We start from the raw sequence: 18,198 nt of genomic DNA on the forward strand, positions 1-18,198 counted from the left end.
AAGTCATTAGAATAAGCTTCAGAGGTCAACTGGGTAAGTAGAGGTTATAAGGGTTAAATGTAGAGGCCATAAGAGTAGCTTTAATTGTTACTACATGTATGATAATTTTTGAAGTCAGTATAGTAATGACTGTAATGTTAGAGGACAATAATTATGGTAATGTTAGAGGTCTGGGAGGTAATCTAAGAGAGTCAGTAAGGTATCTTTGAGTTCTGTATAGGTATGGAATCTTTGAGGTCAGTATGGTATTCTTCAAGAATCAGAATGTACAGTCAATCTTGTGCTTGTGACCTCTTGAATTAAGCAACTTTTGTCTTATGCGACCACCTTAAATCCCGCCCAAGCGTTTTAACTATATTTTCATATTGTATTAAGCAACTTTTGTCTTACGCGACCAGCGACTGCTGACTTTAGTGTATTTTGATGCCCGAGTCTTGAATTAAGCGACCGCTTTTAGGTAAAGGTGGTAAATCTGTTGACCGTTCAGGGATAAATCAGTGTTGATTGTTTATCTAAGCTGATAACATGAACGATTAACCTTTGTTTTGATTTCACACCAGCCATTTTCCTTTGTCTCGATGACCGGTTCTGACCAGTGTTAATGCTGACTGGGTATCAATTTTTAGTGTCGAATAATACAGTGAGGTATTGCCAACAGTCTACGGATTAAAGAGTTTACTATCTGGGACGTTAAGTGACAAATTTAATCGCCGATTTTATTGCGCAACAATGCGCCGACGCGACAAACATTTTCACAGTGTTCTCGAGAGTTGTAAAAAATAAACTAATAATCGGTAACATGTAGCGATATCTGTTCATTAAAAAATGTAATTGTTTTTACGCTAATTAGTTTTTGTTAGCATATTTTCCAATCAGGCGTGTTTATTTAGTTTTCAATAAAGGTGTTTCATTTATTTCCCTATGTACCATAATCGAGTCAGATATATATAAGCTTACATGCAGAAATTAAAATGTCAAAACGGAAAGTATTAACGTTAAATGAGAAAATTCGGGTATTGGAAGTGTCAAAGAGTAAAAGTGCACGTAAATTTAATCGCGAATGAGTTTGAAGTTGGAAAAAACCATTCTCCGTGCAAACCATTTACATTTTATTAACCAGGTTTTCCGAAGGAAAAAACTGGTTATTAGATTGGCGAATGCGGGCGGGCTGGCGGGCTGGCTGGCTGGCGGGCTGGCTGGCTGGCTGGCGGGCTGGCGGGCTGGCGGAATAAGCTTGTCCGGGCCATAACTATGTCGTTCATTGTCAGATTTTAAAATCATTTGGCACATTTGTTCACCATCATTGGACGGTGTGTCGCGCGAAATAATTACGTCGATATCTCCAAGGTCAAGGTCACACTTTGAGTTCAAAGGTCAAAAATGGCCATAAATGAGCTTGTCCGAGCCATAACTATGTCGTTCATCGTCAGATTTTAAAATCATTTGGCACATTTGTTCACCATCATTTGACGGTGTGTCGCGCGAAATAATTACGTCGATATCTCCAAGGTCAAGGTCACACTTTTAGTTCAAAGGTCAAAAATGGCCATAAATGAGCTTGTCCTGGCCATAACTATGTCATTCATTGTGAGATTTTAAAATCATTTGGCACATTTGTTCACCATCATGGGACGGTGTGTCCCACGAAAGATTCACGTCAATATCTCCAATGTCAAGGTCGCCACGACTAAAAATAGATTTAAAAAAAAAAAAAACTTACAAAGGGGGTTAATTTTTTTTGGTCATTTCAAAAGTTCAGTTTGAGTTTTCTCCCTTTATCAGATTTTTTTTTCACAATGAAAACCTGGTTTTGTGACAATTTTGTCCCTTGTTTATATTTAGATTCATTTGATTACAAAAGCAGAAATCGCTGTGTCAAAATGAGATAATCCGATATCTGGATTTAAAATCAAAAGTCCGCATTCATCACAAATGGCCTTTTTTTATTTAAAGACCATTTTATTAAGAGACCACTTTTGGTTACTCCCTTTAGTGGTTTCTAAATACAAGATTGACTGTATGTCAAAAACAGCTAGGTGATTGCTTGGATTTTTAGGTCATTTAGTAGGTTAAGGGTAGAGGTTAAAATGTTAAAGGTATACATTTAAGAAGTAAATAGAATAAGCTTTAGAGGTAAATTAGGCAACAGGAGCAGATCAACAGACTTAGCTTTTTGTTAAGGAAGTTTCTTTAGTGCCAATCTGGTTTGACGGAATGTGTCGGCCCTCCATGGTTAGAAGGACACCTTACTCACATGGATTAACCCTTTCAGCGCTGGAACCGAATTTTAAAAGCCTTTGCAAACAGTTTGGATCCTGATGAGACGCCACAGGACGTGGCGTCTCATCAGGATCCAAACTATTTGCTATTGTGATAGTATTCTTTGAAAAAAACGAAGAAAATGCTAATTTTATAAATTCAGCAGACAACATTTTAGCAGATGACAAATTTCCCAGCATGCAAAGGGTTAAGCCCTGTTTTATCAGAGCAAGGCTCATATAAAATGTTGATGTTCTGACAGCCTGTAGATCTTTTTGTTACAGAGTGTTGAGAAGGACAAACAGAAGTCGGAGGCGAAGCACATCAACCTGAGGAAACGCAAGGCACTCAGTGACCTTTTTAAATACCTCGCAAAGCTAGGTAATCATGCACCTTGATTGACAAACACAGTTTCAGAGATGGTATATTGAATTGGATAATCATGCACGTTGTTTAACAAAGTTTCAATTGTGTTATATTGGATTGGGTAATCATGCAAGTTGATTGACAAACATAGTTTCAGAGATGGTATATTAAATTGGGTAACCATGCATGTTGTTCGACAAACAAAGTTTCAGAGATGGTATAAATAATTTGGTAATTGTGCACATTGTTTGACAAACAAAATTTCAGAGATACTATATTGAATTGGATAATCATGCACGTTGTTTTACAAACAAAGTTTCAGAGATGGTATATTGAATTGGGTAATCAAGCAGGTTGTTTGACAAACAAAGTTTCAGACATGGTATATTAAATAGGGTATTCAAGCAGGTTGTTTGACAAACAAAGTTTCAGAGATAGTATATTGAATTTGGTAATCAAGCAGGTTGTTTGACAAAGTTTTAGACAGGGTATATTGAATTGGGTAATCAAGCAGGTTGTTTGACAAACAAAGTTTCAGAGATAGTATATTGAATTGGGTAATCAAGCAGGTTGTTTGACAAACAAAGTTTCAGAGATAGTATATTGAATTGGGTAATCAAGCAGGTTGTTTGACAAACAAAGTTTCAGAGATGGTATATTGAATAGGGTATTCAAGCAGGTTGTTTGACAAACAAAGTTTCAGAGATAGTATATTGAATTGGGTAATCAAGCAGGTTGTTTGACAAACAAAGTTATAGACAGGGTATATTGAATTGGGTAATCAAGCAGGTTGTTTGACAAACAAAGTTTCAGACAGGGTATATTGAATTGGTCAAGCAGGTTGTTTGACAAGGTTTCAGAGATGGTATATCGAATTGTGTAATCTAGCAGGTTGTTTGACAAAGTTTCAGAGATGGTATATTTAATAAGGTAAAAATGTGATATGTTTGACAAACAAAGTTTCATTGATGATATATTGAATTAGGTCATAATGCGCTATGTTTGACAAACAAAGTTTTAGAGAAGGTGTATTGAATTACGTAATAATTCGCTATGTTTTTGCATTATATTGGATGAATAAATTTAAGAAGAAATGAATGATTGTAAGTAGGTTTTTGGCATGACACCAGTTAAACACCCCTACTATATAAGGTAAACCAAATCTGTATCAAGACTGATTTATAATCAGTATTTATCCAAATTTAAAAAAAAAATGCAGAATGATATGACGTTAACTTTTATCCCCTGCCATAGGTGGAGGGATATTGTTTTGGCGCTGTCCGTCCTTCCGTCCGTCTTTCTGTCCGTCTGTGCGGCCCTTTTGTGTCCAGAGCCATATCTGGGAAGTGCTTTGGCGGATTTCATTGAAACTTGGTACGAGTATATATATGGATAAGAGGATGATGCACGCCAAATGGCATTGTACACCATCTGTTAATAACGGAGTTATGGCCATTTGTATCTTTAAAAATGCTTTTTAATATAAGCTTAGTACTTTATCTTCATTAACACATGAGCAAGAGCCATGAAACTTGCCATAGTTGTTCTCAATCATCTGGGGGTGCTTCACATTCAACACCCATAATCCTAGGGCTTAAGGTCAAGGTCACACATTGAGGTCAAAGGTCACAACTTTTGTGTCCAGAAGCATATTGGCGGGGGATATCAATTCAACGAATTTGCTTGTTCTTTTTGGTTTCAATGGACACAAAGAAATAATTCTACCCAAGAAAAACAATCTCTGGGCCATTGGATATTGAACTTTTAATAAATTGGTTTTAAGTCTAATTGAAACAAGTACTTTATAAAATCAACTACCAAGGTAGTTTTTTTAGAAAAAAACAACAGATTTTTAGATGTCAAATTTTTTTTTGTTCACTCATGTTTTTTGTTTATCGTGACAGGTTTGTCGTATCGTAAAGGGCTGACATCTTGTGACAAGAATGAAGATGGCGCGTTACAAGCGACCCCAGTGGATCTTGATGTGTCACTCAGTGGGTTAGTTAATACACACACATTTTACAAGACAATAAAACTCCTGCAGAATTGTTGATGTTCGCATTTTTTCTTTTTCTTCATTATCCCGTTGTTACAAAGTAAATGTAGTATACTTGAATCACAATGGACATCTGTCCGTCTGCCTGTCCGTTGACGTGAACTCTTCCACAGGCATTGTCCTACATTGTACATGTACAATATGTATATTTTACATGTACAACATGTACATTTTCCTACATTTAAAATGTGCAACATGTAAATTTTCCTACATTTTAAATGTACAACATATAAATTCTTCTTAATTTTACATGTACAACATTCAAACTGTCAGGCATTGTTGCTTATGAAATGAACTTGTGCTTGTGCAAGTTATAATCAGGTGAAAAATGACAAAATCCTATGCCTCTTTTTCAATTGAGACTTGTTATAACATCATGATTATTACATGTATTCTATTGTATGCTATTATGGAATGACCTTGGAAGTCTTTCGTCTGTCTGCCCATCTTTCTTTGTGTATGGCTTTTCTAAAAGTGTTCAACTACATACAACATTTAATTTTGGAGGCATAGTCCCTTATGATATTAAGTTGTACAAATATAATTTTTAACATCGTAATTTAAAAATTGCAAAAGTTATGCCCCTTTTTTAGTAATACTAATCAGTTAGATAATTTACTTTATCAATTTATACTTTAAGGGACTTGTTCACAGTTTATCAAAATGAAAATTTTCAAAAATATGAAAGCATTAATATCAATCAAGCAAAATTAACGCTTATGATTAAAAAAAATGCATTTTTAAAAATATATCTGGAAGTAGTAGTGGGCTACCTTTTTGATTATAGAGGTCCCTTGTTCAGACCCTTTCTTAATTTTATCATTTACCATGTTATGTTTATGACTCAAATTGATGCCAAATTCAAAACAGTATTGTGAGTTAATTGATTAAAATGACATTTAAAAAAAAAAGGAAAATCCCTTTAAAATAGACAAAATTATTTGTGATAAATCGGGGTCAGCAGATTTGATGAGTTAGCATTTGACCTCTCAGTAGCAAAGTGGCTATATGCAACCAGTAAAAAAACCAGCCTGACAGTACCTTGCTGTCAGTTCAGGTTTTATGCTGTTGGCTGCTCACCAGTACCCTAGGGTTGAAAATGAAGCCTTTAAAACTTCAATCTAGAAAGAAAGGTATAGTCAATATGATTTTCTAAGGGACTACAAATGCGTCAAAATGCGTATATGAGTGGGAAAAGTTCAGTCTCCCTTGCTGTTTCAGAGATGCTGCAGTCCACCAGGCGTGGGACAGCTGTGAAGACTATTTCTACCGCTGCGTCTCTCGACGCGCTCAGTTGTGGTCGGCACTCATGACTCCGTCCCGGGAGCTCGGTACAGGCAACATTGAACGTTGCAAGGGTTTTGCTGAACATCTGTACGCCCTGTTGATAGAGCAGCAGACGAGTGTAGCATGCTTGACGCAGCAGTATACTGGCATTAGGTAGGCTGTTAGTATTTTAGTCCTGTATGTATCCTTAAAACAAAAATAGGAGGCATGTTATTATAGGCATATTGTTATGTCAATGCAACATGGTATGCATTCAGCATTGCACTTGTCCTGACTGTTCTTCTGTTTGTCCCAAATTGTATGGGCTCAATTTACCTTTGAATGCTCTGGCAAGGTCACATTTATTGTCCAATCTTCATGAAACTTGGTTAGAACATGTGTCTCAATAATATCTTGGACGAGTTCCAAAATGGTTCCGGTTGGTTGAAAAACATGGCTGCCAGGGGGCGTGGCAGTTTTCCTTATATGGCTATAGTAAAACATTGTTAACACTCTAGAAGTCACATTTTTAGTCCAATCTGCATTAAACTTGGTGGGAACATGTGTCCCAATAAAATCTTGGACATGTTCAAAAATTGTTCCGGTTGGATGAAAAACATCGCCACCAGGGGGCGGGGCAGTTTTCCGAAGATGGCTATTGTAAAACCTTGTTAACACTCTAGAAGTCACATTTATTGTCCAATCTTCATGAAATTAAGTCAGAACATTTGTTATAATGATATCTTGAACGAGTTCGAAAATGGTTCTGGTTGGTTGAAAAATATGGCTGCCAGGGGGCGTGGCGGTTTCCTAATATGGCTATAGTAAAACCTTGTTAACACTCTAGAAGTCACATTTTTAGTCCAATCTTCATGAAACTTGGTCAGAACATGTGTCCCAATAATATCTTGGAAGAGTTTGAAAATGGTTCCAGTTGAATGAAAAACATGGCCGCCAGGGGGCGTGGCAGTTTACCTTATATGGCTTTAGTGTATAGTAAAACCTTGTTAACACTCTAGAAGTCACATTTATTGTCCAATCTTCATGAAACTTAGTCAGAACATTTTTTCTAACGATATCTTGAATGAGTTTGAAAATGGTTCTGGTCTGTCGAAAAACATGGCTGCCAGGGGGCGGGGCAGTTTTCCTTATAAAAAAACATTGAATTTGACAGATGTTTAACAACCCTTACTTATCATTATTACTTCTCAGGTGAGCGACCAGGGCCACCATGGCCCTCTTGTAATTTAATTATGACCAGGGCTGGGTCCATTTCATATAAAAAGAAACTAATTATTATGCCCCCCTTAGAAGAAGAGGGGGTATATTGTTTTGCACATGTCTGTCTGTCCGTCCGTCTGTCGTTTCCTCCAGATGGTTTCCGGATGATAACTCAAGAACGCTTAAGCCTAGGATCATGAAACTTCATAGGTACATTGATCATGACTGGCAGATGACCCCTTTTGATTTTCAGGTCACTAGGTCAAAGGTCAAGGTCACAGTGACTCCAAATAGTAAAATGGTTTCCGGATGATAACTCAGGAATGCTTACACCTAGGATCATGAAACTTAATAGGTACATTGATCATGACTGGCAGATGACCCCTATTGACTTTCAGGTCACTAGGTCAAAGGTCAAGGTCACAGCGACAAAAACGTATTCACACAATGGCTGCCACTACAAGTGACAGCCCATATGGGGGCATGCATGTTTTACAGACAGCCCTTGTTTTCAATAAAATTTGAAACTCGTCAATTAAACTGCAGTAACTATGACAAATTTTGTCATTTAATTATTCAAAATACATTTACTTTTAAGTGTCAATACTTATTTTTTAATAATTTTCACGTTCTCCATTTTCAAAAATGTCTGTGTAGAATTCATTTTATTAGCTCACCTGATAACAACGTGTACATGGTGAGCTTTTGTGATCGCCTTTTGTCTGTCGTGCAGCGTCAACACTTGCCTTGTTAACACTCTAGAGGTCAGAAGATTGGTCTTAATGATATCTTGGATGAGTTCGAAAATGGTTACGTTTGCTTGAAAAACATGGCTGCCAAGGGGCAGGGCATTTTTCCTTATATGGCTATATACGGCTATAGTAAAACCTTGTTAACACTCTAGAGGCTACATTTATTTGCCAATCATAATGAAACTTGGTCAGAAGAATCATCCCAATAATATCTTGGACGAGTTCGAAAATGATGCCAGTTGGTTGAAAAACATGGCCGCCAGGGTGCGGGGCATTTTTCCTTTTATGGCTATAGTAAAACCTTGTTAACACTCTAGAGGCCACATTTATTTTCCAATCATCATGAAACTTGGTCAGAAGATTTGTCCCAATGATATCTTGGGCAATTTCAAAAATGGTTCCGGTTGCTTAAAAAACTTGACCACCAGGGGGCGGGGCATTTTTCCTTATATGGCTTTAGATGGCTATAGTAAAATCATGTTAACACTCTACAGGCCACATTTATTGTCCAATCTTCATGAAACTTGGTCAGAAGATTCATCCCTTTGATATCTTGGATGAGTTTGAAAATGGTTTCGGTTGCTATAAAAACATGGCCACCAGGGGGCAGGGCATTTTTCCTTATATGGCTATACATGGCTTTAGTAAAACCTTGTTAACACTCTAGAAACCACATTTATTGTCCAATCTTCATGAAATTTGGTCAGAAGATTGGTGTCAATGATATCTTGGATGAGTTTGAAAATGGGTACGTTTGCTTGAAAAACATGGCTGCCAAGGGGCGGGGCATTTTTCCTTATATGGCTATAGTTAAATCTTGTTAACACTCTAGAGGCCACATTTATTGTCCGATCTTCATGAAACTTGGTCAGAAGATTTATCACAACGATATTTTGGATGAGTTCAAAAATGGTTCAAGTTTGTGGAAAAGCATGGCTTCCAAGGGGGCGTGGAATTTTTTCTTATATAGCTATTGTAAAACCTTGTTAACACTCTAGAAGCCACATTTATTTTCCGATCATCATGAAACCTGGTCAGAATATTTGTCCCAATGATATCTTGGACAAGATCCAAAATGGTTCCAGTTGGTTGAAGAACATGGCCACCAGGAAGCGGGGCATTTTTCCTTATATGGGTTCATGAATCTTCATGAAACTTTGTCAAAATATTTGTTTAAATGATATCTTGGATGTGTATGAAAATTAATCTGGTCTGTTGAAAAACGTGGCTGCGTGGGTGTTCACTAGTAATGAAAGTTGGTAAGAACATTTGTTCTAATGACATCTAGGGCTGCAAAGAACAGGTCAGTTTCATTGAATCTCAGGTGAGTGACTTTGGGCCTTTAAGGCCCTCTTGTTCTTTTTTAAATTGTATTACCTGTTTATTTCTGCTTAAGAACTTTTTTTAGTGATTTATTTGCAGTTTATTTTAATTGTAAAAGAAAATATAAGCATAAATGTATGTAATATCTTTCTTTGTTTGCAAACTACAGAACAACTCTGGCGGACATTTCACGACTGTCGGAGAATGGTGGCAAAAAGATACATCAGTCTGAAACCTGCAGCTGGATGGTAAAACTCTTCAATGTTCTAACTCTAACCATGTACTGAATGCTTCTTTTTCATTTGATTAGCCAGGAAATGGGGTCACTGTGTCCAATATACAAACCTTCTGTTTTATTTCCAGTCAGTTAAGTCAATATTTTAAAGTGAACATAAAATGTGATATCTAAAACATTATTTCAAGTTCATATCTCGAAAACTATCAACTTGAAACTTCTAAGAAGGTTCATCGCATTAAGTAGGTGTGCTATTCACAAGAACCATAACCCTTACTTCCCAAATTCATTGCCCTTTGTGATTTGTGCAAACATTTTGTCAGGATAATATCTTAACTATTAGTTGTATCAATATGAAACTTGATAGAAACTCTGTGGGTAGATCTCATTTTGTATTTAGAGTTGAGCCAGGGCATATCTTGAAAACTATTAGAGGCTGTCAACTTGAAACTTAAGGGGATGTTCAGTGCTTAATATCACATCTCTTGTTCCCTTTTTTGTGATTGCTTTTTGTCTGTCGTCCGTCGTGCGCCGTCAACATTTGCCTTGTTAACTCTCTAGAGGCCACATTTATTGTCCAATCTTCATGAAATTTTGTCAAAAGATTGGACTCAATGATATCTTGGATGAGTTCGAAAAGTGTTACGTTTGCTTGAAAAACATGGCTGCTAAGGGGTGGGGCATTTTTCCTTATATGGCTATGTACATTTATGGCTATAGTAAAATCTTGTTAACACTCTAGATGCCACATTTATTGTCTGATCTTCATGAAACTTTTTCAGGAGATTCATCCCAATAATATCTTGGACAAGTTCGAAAATGATGCTGGTTGGTTGAAAAACATGGCCGTCAGGGTGCAGGGCATTTTTCCTAATATGGCTATAGTAAAACCTTGTTAACACTCGAGAGGCCACATTTATTTTCCGATCTTCATGAAACTCGCTCAGAAGATTTGTCCCAATAATATCTTGGATGGGTTCAGAACTGGTAACTTTTGCTTGAAAAACATGACTGCCAAGGGGCAGGGCATTTTTCCTTATATGACTACGTGTACATGTATATATGGCTATAGTAAAATCTTGTTAACACTCTAGAGGCCACATTTATTGTCAAATCTTCATGAAACTTGGTCATAAGATTCATCCCAATAATATCTTGGACAAGTTCAGAAATGATGGTTGAAAAACATGGCCACCAGGGGTGGGGCATTTTTCCTTAAATGGCTACAGTAAAACCTTGTTAACACTCTTGAGGCCATATTTATTGTCCAATCTTCATGAAATATGGTCAGAAGATCTGTCTTATTGATTATTGATATCATGGATGAGTTAGAAAATGGTTACGTTTGCTAGAATGGATTAGATGCAGACCAAGGAGCGGGGCATTTTTCCTTATATGGCTATATATGGCTATTGTAACATCTTGTTAACACTCTAGAGGTCACATTTATAGTCCGATCTTCATGAGACTCGGTCAGAAGATTCATCCCAATAATATCTTACACGATTTCAAAAATGATGCTGGTTGGTTGAAAAACATGGCCACCTTTGGGGCGGGGCATTTTTCCTTATATGGCTATAGTAAAACTTTGTTAACACTCTAGAGGTCACATTTATTTTCCGATCATTATGAAACTTGGTCAGAAGATTTGTCTCAATGTTATCTTGGATGAGTTCGAAAATGGTTTTGGTTGCTTTAAAAACATGGCCACCAGGGGCGGCGCATTTTTGCTTATATGGCTAAATATGGCTTTAATAAAACCTTGTTAACACTCTAGAGGCCACATTTACTGTCCAATCTTCATAAAATTTGGTCAGAAGATCAATGATATCTTGGATGAGTTCGAAAATAATTATGTTTGCTTGAAAAACATGGCTTCCAATGGGCGGGGCATTTTTCCTTCTATGGCTATAGTAAAATCTTGTTAACACTCTAGAGGCCACATTTACTGTCCGATCTTCATGAAACTTGGTCAGAAGATTTATCCCAATTATATCTTGGAAGAGTTTAAGAATGATGCTGGTTGGTTGAAAAACATGGCTGCCAGGGGGCGGGGCATTTTTCCTTATATGGCTATAGTAAAACCTTGTTTACACTCTAGAGGCCACATTTATTTTCCGCTCTTTATGAAACTTGGTCAGAAGATTTTCCCAATAAAATCTTGTTATCTCAGGTGAGCGACTTTGGGCCTTTCAGGCCCTCTTGTTTTAGTATTATTGCCCTATGTAAATGTGTGTACTTAAATTGTGCTTTTAACATATCACAAAAAGAAAAAGAGGTATCAACTTCATATGCTGTTCTATTTCTACCACAGGAAAGCTGTCGAACCTTACTAAGCCAGTTCCAACAGGGCCTTAGTCAGTTCCAGGCACTACTGCACTGTTGTCCCCGGCGACCATTGTCAACCACGCCCCACCCGTCTCCACTGCCTGTCCATGCCCTCCACCAAATGGCGCTGGTGCGACAGGGTACTGAGGGTCTGGCAGACGTTCTGGATAATGTGCAGGTGGGCTGAGTTGATATAGGGATCCAATTTAAATGTGTTGTTATGGGAATTAAATTATATTTTAAAATGTATTTTTTTGTTTTTCATGAAGATTAAAAAAATTAATTTGCATAATTAGCCAAATGAGGACATTATGAATTGTATAAAATCAATTTTAAGCTTATGGCTGTTAATTCACAATTTTACTGTTTACTTTATGTATTATGCTTTTCAGTAAAATATATATTTGATTGGTTCATTCAACATCAGTAAATATATGAATTTAAATAAAGATCACAATGTTTTTCACAACATTGATCTACTACTTCTTCTGACAAATGTACATGGTATATTACAAGTGAAAATATTTTTCTATAAAATGTAATCATTCAAAGAAAGCTACAAATATCTTCAATGTGCTGTGTTATTGCGTGTCTGTTATACAACAACTTTCACTAGTCTTTTTTGTTGCAGACCTTGATTCATGAGGTTCACCAGGCAAAGCATTATGTGCCAAACAATTCAAGGACGACAGTGTTTGTAAAGTAAAAAAAAACAACAAGCAACTTTTTTGTGAAAGTGAATCCTTGACTGAGGACTTGCATTACTTATCTATTTACGTATATTTGTATTTGTAATTTAATTAGATATTGAATACACTATATTGCAGTTTTCTTTATTAGAAAAAAATAAGAACAATATCATGTTTGTGTTTATAGCAAACTAAACTTATTGTAAAATAAAGACTTGGTTGCAAGTAAAAGTGTCAAGCTTCCATATTAGATCATTTGCATACAGTTTATTTAACACAAAAGAGAAAATATAATTTTCTCTTAACTGTTTAAAATATGAGATCTTTTTCAGTTCTGACGTTAACAACATTCATGCAGTATTCACCAAGCTGGCATCCATGAAATCCCGTCTGCTTGAAATCATCAAGCTCTTCACGGATCCTGGATCTGAGTCACCAAACGCTTTCACAGAAGTTTTGCACCTCCTGGTTGAAGAAGCAAGCGTCAAGTTGAGCGAGTTCAATACCTGGCAGGAAAGAATGGGATCAAGAAATGATGATGGTGAACCATCGAAAGAAACATTGGGCTGGTTTTCATCGAGGCTTGAAGAAATAATTGCTTCTGTTTTATTGGTCGTTCAAAAACAGAGCAAATCTACTGTTTCTATGGAAACTGGATCTGATGATGTGGCAAAAGAAGAAAATGAAGGTAATTCTATAAGTGGAATAATATAACTAAAGAAATGTATCTTTCTTCAATTCAAGTATAATATTTCAAAATTGAAAAATATTGCAATTTTATCATAGATAAAAAATTAGCTCTTTATTCAATATTGAAACACCATAGTGTGAAAATAGTGCCTAAACTTTGTTGAGTGTATGGAAACTTGCATTTGTACTATTTTTATGCTCCCCCTAAAAAAATTTGGGGGGAGCATATAGTCGCCGCTTCATCTGTCTGTCCGTGTTTCCGTGTGTCCGTCCATGCACAATTTTTGTCCGGGCTATTTCTCAGCAACTAATGACCGAAATTCAATGAAACTTTATGGAGGCTTCACTAATAAGTGGAGATGTGCATAATATCAGCCGGTTCTGGTCGGATGATTTTTCACAGAGTTATGGCCCTTCGAAATTTTCCATAAACTGTACATATAGTGCAATTCTTGTCCGGGCTATTTCTCAGCAACTAATGACTGGAATTCAATGAAACTTTATGGGAAGCTTCAGTACCAAGAGGAGATGTGCATAATATCAGCCGGTTGTGGTGGAATGATTTTTCACAGAGTTATGGCCCTTTGAAATTTTCCATTGTACATATAATGCAATTCTTGTCCGAGCTATTTCTCAGCAACTTATTACGGGAATTCAATGAAACTTTATGGAAAGCTTCACTACCAACAGGAGATGTGCATAATATCAGCCAGTTATGGTCGGATGATTTTTCACAGAGTTATGGGCCTTTAAAATTTTCCATTGTACATATAGTGCAATTCTTGTCCGAACTATTTCTCAGCAACTTATCACAGGAATTCAATGAAACTTTATGGGAAGCTTCACTACCAAGAGAAGATGTGCATATTATCAGCCGGTTATGTTCGGATGATTTTTCACAGAGTTATGGCCCTTTGAAATTTTCTATAAACTGTACATATAGTGCAATTCTTGTCCGGGCTATTTCTCCCCAACTAGTGACTGGACTTCAATGAAGCTTTATGGGAAGCTTAAATACCTTGAGGAGATGCGCATGTTATTAGTGGGTTCTGGTTAGATGATTTATTTAGAGAGTTATGGCCCTTTGAAATTTTTAAGTTGCTAAACCATCCATCGTTTTATTTTGTCCAAAGTTAGGCCCCTCAAGACGTTTCGTTTTATCTGAATATATAGTGCAATATTGTGACAAAAAAAAACTTTGGGGAGCATATCTCGTCTCCAACACTTTCTTGTTCTACTTTGTATTTGTTGGCAAATGTAAAGCTAATGTACATGTAGGCTGAGGTAACTGCCTACATGTATTATAGGTTTTCCTCAGTGTGGCTATGAACCTGTAATATTCAGTGTCTATAATAGATAACGGACACACAAAAGTGATTTGTGTGAGTAAAATTCTTTGGATGCCAGTGCCCTTGCTACACTTTGGGGGATTTGGGTTGGGCCCTTAGAGGGGGGAATTTACCGTCATTTTGGGCGAAAAAGGGAATTTTAGAAGATCTTTTCACCAACCATTCAACTCTTAAAATTGCTATATGTTAATGTAATTTAAAAAAATATACATTTAATCAAAGGTTAATAGCACGATACCAGCTAGCAACATAGGTATAAAAAACAAAACAATTTTATTGTTTTTTTTTGGAGGGAGGAACTTTTAGCTGATATTCGGCGGTAAAAAGTGCAAATTGAGGGCCCTGGATGCTGGATACTATGACGTACCCTTTGGGTCAAAAGTACAAAAACCCCAACAGCTAAAAATAGATATCACAGCGGATATAAAAATGTCACCGCGTTGACATTTTTGTCCCCGTGGTAATAAATTTATCACTGTGGTGATATCTATTTTGTCACTGTGGTAACAATTTTGTCACAGCGGTGACAAATTATGACTGTTAGTATATTTTTATGACTGCTGATACATTTATTTGTTTGGGTCAGTTTTCAACCAATCATTTTCCCCGTAACGAATCGAGATTTTTCAACTTTTTAAAAATAGTTTTATATAAATTGCCAGCTATTTGTCACACTTATCGGTTTGAGTAAATAAATGGTTAGTAAATCGTTCATTTTATTTGTTTAATTACACTGATCGGCATATCATATGCTTTATTGCAAGTTTATCATTGGGAATCAATTGTTAAAGACATTTGCTATTAATCCGTTTTCGCTTGTTTAACGTCCACTGCCTTCACAGTATACCCGATTTTATGACACTTATCCGGCTGTAAAAACACGCACAGACGTTGAAGCATATATTTATTTCGGTCGCATTCTTAAAATAGGAATACAGAAATGTACATACATACAGTATACTTATAAATAAATAGAAAAACAAATAATAAAAAAGTAAGCAAAATCGCATTACTACTTCATAAATAGACATTGCATATACTATATATCTATAATATCCGTTTTATTTTGAAGCTTACTTTTTAACTAACTCACATACATTAAACAAAAATCAACGTTTATTTCACTTTGCTATTGTTAATTTTGTTTTTCGTGTATAGTTTATTTAAAACAACACATTGATAATATCGCAGTCAATATTCGCCGATTTGACGTCTTGAAAGACGTTATTTCATTGGTCAGTTTGATTTAGCTCTTATCAAACTCTTTGGGTCAGACAAAATATCACCGCAGTTACAAATATATCACCGCAGTGATAAATTTATTACCGCAGTGACAAAATTGTCACCGCAGTGACAATTTTGTCACCACAGTGACAATTTTGTCACCACAGTGACAATTTTGTCACCGCGATGATATCTATTTTTAGCTGTTGGCGTATACGTTCTTTTGACCCAAAGGGTACGGCATAGGATACCGTTATATGTTTAGAATGTCTCTGGAAACACTGACCTCATGTACAAGTTGAGGACCTGAGAGACACATAGATGACGACTTTGGGCACACTGGTCTTAAAGTCTTCACAGCTTAACTCTCTTTAAATTGATGTTTAATATCATTATAGATTGTAACCTCATGTTGTTAAGGCATGGGTTTACTTTTGCTGTTCGATCCAAGATATGAATATCAACTAAAAATAAAACTCCCTCACAACTAAAACATGCCAATGGCTGACAACTATAGGAACTTGTACGTTGCTCCTAAATTGTGTCTTATTTTCAGAAGACACTGACATAGAGGAGGGACATCTAGTGAAGCTGGTACATGAACAGCTTAAGCAGGCCACAAATTGTCTACAAGCGGAACAGGTGACATTGCACGTGTTTACAATCTTATCTTGTCATAAATAATTTATCACTTATCATGATTGTAAAGGACATTTTGGAAGAAATACTGAGTATGTCAGTAATAGGACTTATTAGGAGCTGGTTATTAGGATCTCATGAAGTGCGATCACTTGAATATAAGTGATAAAGTTACCAATGAGTTATAATTCTAATTTTGCCATAGGTTATTAAGCAACTTTGTACAAGCAAGTTCTGAAAGGATTTGCAGGACATTGAAGACTAGAGGGCACATGTTACTAATTTAGTGATGATCAACACAGCATGTATTTAGACCTTGAATGTTTTGGAAGGATTGTAAGATGCCAATGGAAAGATATGATTGAAGGGTTATCTTTCTTAGTGGAGGTTTGCATGCAATTTGGTTTAATTAATCTGTTGTAAGTTACATGGATTTTTGCAATAAATGGACCAATCTTGTTAGCTGTTTGGGGTTTGGTTGGTTGATAAATTAGCTCATTACTAGAGATGGTATATTTGAAGCTGATATAGAAACTAAATATGTTTTGGAAAAATAGTTTTACTGTATTTGAGAGCAATTTGAATTTAATAACATTTTGTTTAACACAGCCATAAAGTTTTGAAATAATTTTTTGTCAGATTCACCATTCACTCCTGAACCTTCTGAAGAGAATCCTATCAGAGCCCAGTTCTGCCTTAACATCGGCCATGTTGGACTCGCTACGACGCGCCATGCCTCTCTTGACTCAGTATCAGGGCATCATGCACCACCATCTTGTTGGTAACGTAGCAACCCAGAGGACCATGGGAAAGCTGTTGTCAGTCCTGCTGGGAGTGTTTACAGACCTTGCAACAAAGGTGTGCATTGTAAATCTGGTAGATGTTGAATGACAGTACAAATGGAATAAAACCAGGTCTCTTATAACCATCTAATTAATAGCTTGTTAATTAAGTGATGTATGCTTGTATACTGAATGTATTACAATATTGGAAAGAATTCATCTGTTTGGTATGCATGAAGAGTGCTTAGTTATCAATCCACCAGCATCCTGTGAGATTGCAGGGCTTGCTATTGTCTATCAAAAGAGCCGCAGTCTGGAAAAACTGGTCTAAATGCATGTGCATTCCACACAGGCTTTTCAGGACGGACACTTTGTGCCTTTAAGGAGTTTTGTTTAAAGGAAGTCTCTTCTTACAGAAAATCCAGTGTATGCTTGAAAGGATAGCCTGTTCTTCCCCAAAATTCACTAAATGTTTATGGGCATCATACCTTGGCCAAGAGCCATAACCAGTGATATTTACCCAGTTCCCAGGCAAGCGGTGTTGGTCAGCATGGCTGCCATGTTTCCTATTTGCAGGGTTTCTGTATCCCCCCTGAGCTGTCAGATGAGATGGCGGGCGAGGGAGCCACGGAGTTCTGTGACATGGAAGAGGCTGGTCTTGGGGAGGGAGAGGGAGTGAAGAACGTCAGTGACCAGATAGAGAATGAGGATCAGGTTGGGTTTCTACAAATTGTCCCCTTTGTATAAAATATACCTAAACATGCTGATTCTAATTTGTTGAAAAATGTGTGGGAATATTGTATGGTGAATGTGAATTATATGTAGGGAAATCATAGCAGAAACCAGTTTAACCACTTTGAAAACAAATATCAGAAGAAAAAAAATGAATTTGTCTAATTAATATTTACCTATTATTTATCTGACGAAAGCAGTATTAGACTTGTATTTGCCATGCTAATCCTAAATTTGGATTGGTCATATCTTGTAGTGGGTGTGTTTTTCATTGGATGAGTTTGTAG

General features: G+C 36.5%; 1 protein-coding gene across 1 annotated transcript in view; it reads left to right on the forward strand.

Annotated features, from left to right (window-relative positions):
• The window catches only part of LOC127852812 (midasin-like), a 98,169-nt gene that overhangs the window by 23,118 nt on the left and 56,853 nt on the right, over nt 1–18,198 (forward strand). Inside the window, exons 14-23 of the mRNA XM_052386802.1 lie at nt 2,544–2,640; nt 4,530–4,623; nt 5,903–6,121; nt 9,413–9,491; nt 11,793–11,984; nt 12,438–12,508; nt 12,828–13,183; nt 16,315–16,400; nt 17,037–17,255; nt 17,756–17,893. Coding sequence (XP_052242762.1) covers nt 2,544–2,640; nt 4,530–4,623; nt 5,903–6,121; nt 9,413–9,491; nt 11,793–11,984; nt 12,438–12,508; nt 12,828–13,183; nt 16,315–16,400; nt 17,037–17,255; nt 17,756–17,893 — 1,551 coding nt within the window. The remainder of the gene's footprint in view (nt 1–2,543; nt 2,641–4,529; nt 4,624–5,902; nt 6,122–9,412; nt 9,492–11,792; nt 11,985–12,437; nt 12,509–12,827; nt 13,184–16,314; nt 16,401–17,036; nt 17,256–17,755; nt 17,894–18,198) is intronic.

The sequence above is a fragment of the Dreissena polymorpha genome, chromosome 12 (genome assembly GCF_020536995.1).
Source record: "Dreissena polymorpha isolate Duluth1 chromosome 12, UMN_Dpol_1.0, whole genome shotgun sequence".
In the NCBI taxonomy this organism is placed as follows: Eukaryota; Metazoa; Mollusca; class Bivalvia; order Myida; family Dreissenidae; genus Dreissena; species Dreissena polymorpha.